This window comes from Sinocyclocheilus grahami, unplaced genomic scaffold, assembly GCF_001515645.1.
Source record: "Sinocyclocheilus grahami isolate Dianchi unplaced genomic scaffold, SAMN03320097.WGS_v1.1 scaffold914.1, whole genome shotgun sequence".
Taxonomy (NCBI): Eukaryota; Metazoa; Chordata; class Actinopteri; order Cypriniformes; family Cyprinidae; genus Sinocyclocheilus; species Sinocyclocheilus grahami.
In genome coordinates, this window is record NW_015506093.1 from 503,767 (window position 1) to 508,011 (window position 4,245).

General features: G+C 37.0%; 1 protein-coding gene across 1 annotated transcript; it reads left to right on the plus strand.

Annotated features, from left to right (window-relative positions):
• Positions 1-467: 467 nt before the first annotated feature.
• LOC107564172 (GTPase IMAP family member 7-like) lies at positions 468-1,689 on the plus strand. The gene is made up of 2 exons (XM_016249181.1): positions 468-474; positions 596-1,689. Exons 1-2 carry the CDS (start codon positions 468-470, stop codon positions 1,687-1,689), a joined length of 1,101 nt encoding a protein of 366 aa, XP_016104667.1.
• The last annotated feature ends 2,556 nt before the right edge of the window (positions 1,690-4,245 follow it).

The following is a 4,245-nucleotide window of genomic DNA, read 5'->3' on the forward strand; positions in this document are numbered from 1 at the left end:
TATTGAAGGGAAAAAAATAAAGATGCACATTGTTTACTTTATTTTCAGTGCACAATGAATTTCTCACTTACACAAATCGCAACAACCTGCTAACTTCTTGCTCTTTGTTTATGGAGATCTGTGTCTGAACTATTCAGTGATTACGTCTGGATGAAACTCTGATCACAAAGCACAGAAATAACAGGTCACACTCATTTACTCTGTGTTTTCTTCAGAGCAGAACCCTGAGCTCTGATTATTTAAGTTAGTTTTAGGCTAAATAAACTAATATGCATCAGACGTTGTATGCCAATAAAGACTTTATATGCCAGTAAAACAGTTGAAGACATTGAAGCAAATAAATCAGTGGTATGAGAAACATCATAAATAGCTAATATCCCATATGAAGAGTCATGATTAACCAGCATATTATTTACCTTACAGAGACTGACGTTATCAACAGACAAGGATATATATATAAGGATATAATGGAACGTAAGTTTTTACATTATTTTACAATGTCACTTAAACGAACAAGCACTGATAAAGAGTAGCATTATGGTTTATACTTTTTTTACTGTTTTTCTTTTTCTTTTCTTTTTTCTTTTTTTGCCAGAGAGAAAGATCGTGCTTCTTGGGAAAACAGGAGATGGCAAAAGCAGCGCTGGGAATACAATTCTTGGAAAAAATGTGTTCACCAGTAAAGCTTCAGCTAATGCTGTAACAGATAAATGTGTAAGTGCAGACGGGACGCTCGAGGGAAAAAAGATCACAGTGATCGACACACCTGGACTCTTTGACACAAATCGTGATGAAGAGGAGATCAAATCTGAGATCTTCAAAGCTCTGATTGAATGCGCTCCAGGCATCGATGCTTTTATCATGGTCCTAAAGGTCGGAAGATACACAGAACATGAAAACGAGGTGGTACAGAAAATCCTGAACACCTTCAAAGATGAGCATGTCTTGAAACACACAGTGATCTTATTCACTTTTGGTGAGCAGCTAGAAGGCCAAACCATTGAAGAGTTTGTGAAGGCCAATTCACAGCTTCAGGACCTGGTTGATAAATGTGGAGGTCGCTGTCACGTCATCGACAACAAATACTGGAATAAACATATTTGTGGGAACAAGAGCAACAAGTTTCAGGTGAAAAATCTGCTGAAGACCATCGACAAGATGGTGAAAGAAAACGTCTGCTACAGCAATGAGCTTCTTCAGATGTTGGAGAAAGAGATTCAAGAGGAAATTAAAAAGAATAAGAACGTGCCTCCAGAAGAGCAACGAGAAAGAGCAAAGGAAATTGTTCATGATAAATTTCTTAAGCAGCTTGTAGGAGCATCAACAGGGGCACTGATTGGTGCTCTTCTGGGTGCAGGTGTTGCATTAGCTTCAATTGTGGCTGTATTACAAGCAATTCACCCTTTGAAAGCACTAGCAGTTGGAGTTTCAGGTGCAGGAGCAGCGGCAGGTGGAGCAGTGGCTGGAGGTGCCGGAGCACCAGCAGGCACGACCTCTGCACGTGTTCTTAAAGTCGCAGCTGTTATAGGAGCTGCTGGAGGAGGAATCACTGGATGGAAAGCAGCAGAAGAAGCTGATTCAGTGAGTGACGCCATGAACAAGGCAGCAACAGCTAACTATGAGAATGCAACAGCTCTGGTTGAGAAAATACAAGACTTTGTTACACTTTCTTTAAATAAAAAAACATAAATACATGTTGAAAATACATATTTTACGGTAAATTAGTAAACCTTACTTTAAAAAAAGCATGCAAACCGTTTGCCTTAAAAAAAACAAGTGAAAAAAAAAAAAGTAATTTGTACTAAATAAGGCTTATTTAGTGTTGTTCACTTACATGCAAGTTCTGATAAATCAAGCACTGATAAAGTGCTATATGTGTGTATTTCAAATAGCAAATTTATTTAAGTGGAGTTGACAAATGACCAATCCCGCGTAGCGACGTCACTACAGGCTTTCTACAGCATGCTTTGGCATGGGTGGAAGATTTCCAGGCCGAGAATGGTTTGTAATCAGACCACGCCTAAACAATTTCAAGTGGAAATATAACTGGAACTGCTCCTTACTTTCTTAGAACCGTGTGGCCGAACAGTGGAAAAGCACCTTGGATTAAACCGCTCCATTCATACGCATTCATTTTATGATTTCTTTAGGAACATTTTGAATTTTTGGGGTAACAGACTTTCAAAAGAGGAACAGAAAGTAATTTCAGTTTTCATATAGCAACAGTAGCGCATAGATGGGTTTCTTTTAGAAACAGTGAAAGTTTTACCTGGATCTTCGTCTTTCCTTCCTCAAATTAACTGAGACAAATGGCCGCAATACAGAAAAGTAATAAACTGTTAATCTATGTGCGACAGAGTGATTACTGCAAAGTCGGTGCTCAAAACATCACGTGATAGTCCATTATTACATTTGAGCATTTTTGGAGCTTTGGTGTATTGATTTCTGGTCTGTTCTGTTTTTTGTTTTTTTTTACTTATTACTTTGTGTTTTATATTACTGTATAATCTTATGTTCTGTGCTGCACAGAAAGCACAGAGTGACTGTTTCATTTCAAGGAGTTCAGTGTCACAGAATGATGTGAAGCAGTGGTTTTCAATGATCTTTGCTTTGGTAACACTTCTTGAATTTATGATGATCAGACAAAGTGTAACTAAGAAAGAATATTGTAATAAACTTTTATTTTTCTTCACTTCGTCTTCTGCTTCCTGCCCTTGCCCTGACAAGGTTTTGGTTATTTGCACTGTATATCAGAATCAAGAACCAGAATCTCTTTTCTGACAGAGAGGTCAAATAAAACAAATTGTTTGACAATTTGACGTTTTCACGTTCGATATGAAGCCATCAACAGGGGAAACCTTATGGAAATATCCAATAATAAAATAAATTACATTTGCTGGCTTTTATATATGTCACAATAGTATTAAAATACTTGAGCTGTTGGTTAAAGACCAAAACTAACGTTTCTGTCAGGACCACTATCGTCAAAATGATAGATACTTAGCATAAAGTTTGGTTTGGTGGTATGGTTCGGTTCTGGGCAAAAAAACTCCCTGCCCATCCATGCAGCCTGTCATGAATGAGCAGGGAGAGCAGCAATAATAACCCCCCCAGGGTTAACAGAAGAGAACAAGGCAGATATCATTAATGTACTTAATGATATTTAAGTGTAACACTTTATTCAAGATAAAGGAGTCTGATTAGCAAGGAATATCAGAAAGCCAAGTCCTGACTGTGGCGAAAGGAGGAGCTGGGGATGGAGGAGGGTAATTTGCTCCGGAGCAAGCTGAAAATCTGCTGAATAATACTGAATAGAGCTTATATAGGAATGCCGCGATATGTGTTGTATTCATATAGGTAGATGTGATCAGCTGAGAATCAGCTGATTCAAGCTTGACTCACGTGACCTGTCAGAACTAACGCTAACGCTTAATTTCTGCTATTGAAATCCTATTATGATTGTTTTGTTTTTTTTGATAATCAAACATCACTGTCTTTTACGGAAGTTCTAAGCGGCCAAGCATTATTCTTTTTTTTCCTTCTTGTTTTCTCGTTATAACGACTTATTTTCTCGTTATATCGACATAACGAGAGTTGTTTTCTCGTTATAACGACTTAATTTAAGTTTTTCTCTAAGTTACAAAACTGCGTTAACAGGTGGCACTATTGACCTGATTATAACTGATGGGGTGTTTTAGGCTATACTGTATCCACTTTACTGTACGCATTTGGGATAGAATATGAACGACCTCGTGATCGCTATAATTTGTACAGTATTGTTCATTAGGCTACTGACATTTAATTCATTCATAAATGTTAAATGCTTGAATCAATATGACTATTTTGTGTATTAAGTTCTTGCTAGATGCATGAGTTTCACCAACGCGTTCTGTGTCATAAAATAATAACTGCTTATTAAAACTAAGGTTGACATCACTGTATTCTGTTTGCACCTATATCTTTATTTGTACTTCTTTGATGTACATTATTGTTAGTTATTAAGCGTGGGTGTTCTGTTTATCTACAGTAGGACAGGCTTCAACGACGTAGGCTATTTGTAATGTGCCTCTTTTCCTTATTATTAATCTTTATTGTTAATCATTAAATGTATATTGATAAGAAATGTGATTTATATGTAAAGTGTATAGGCTAATTTAATTCAGTGATGTTCTACAGTGTTGTAATCTTTTGTGTTTTCTACATTTCTGTGTGGAAACCACACAAGCACACACACACACACACACA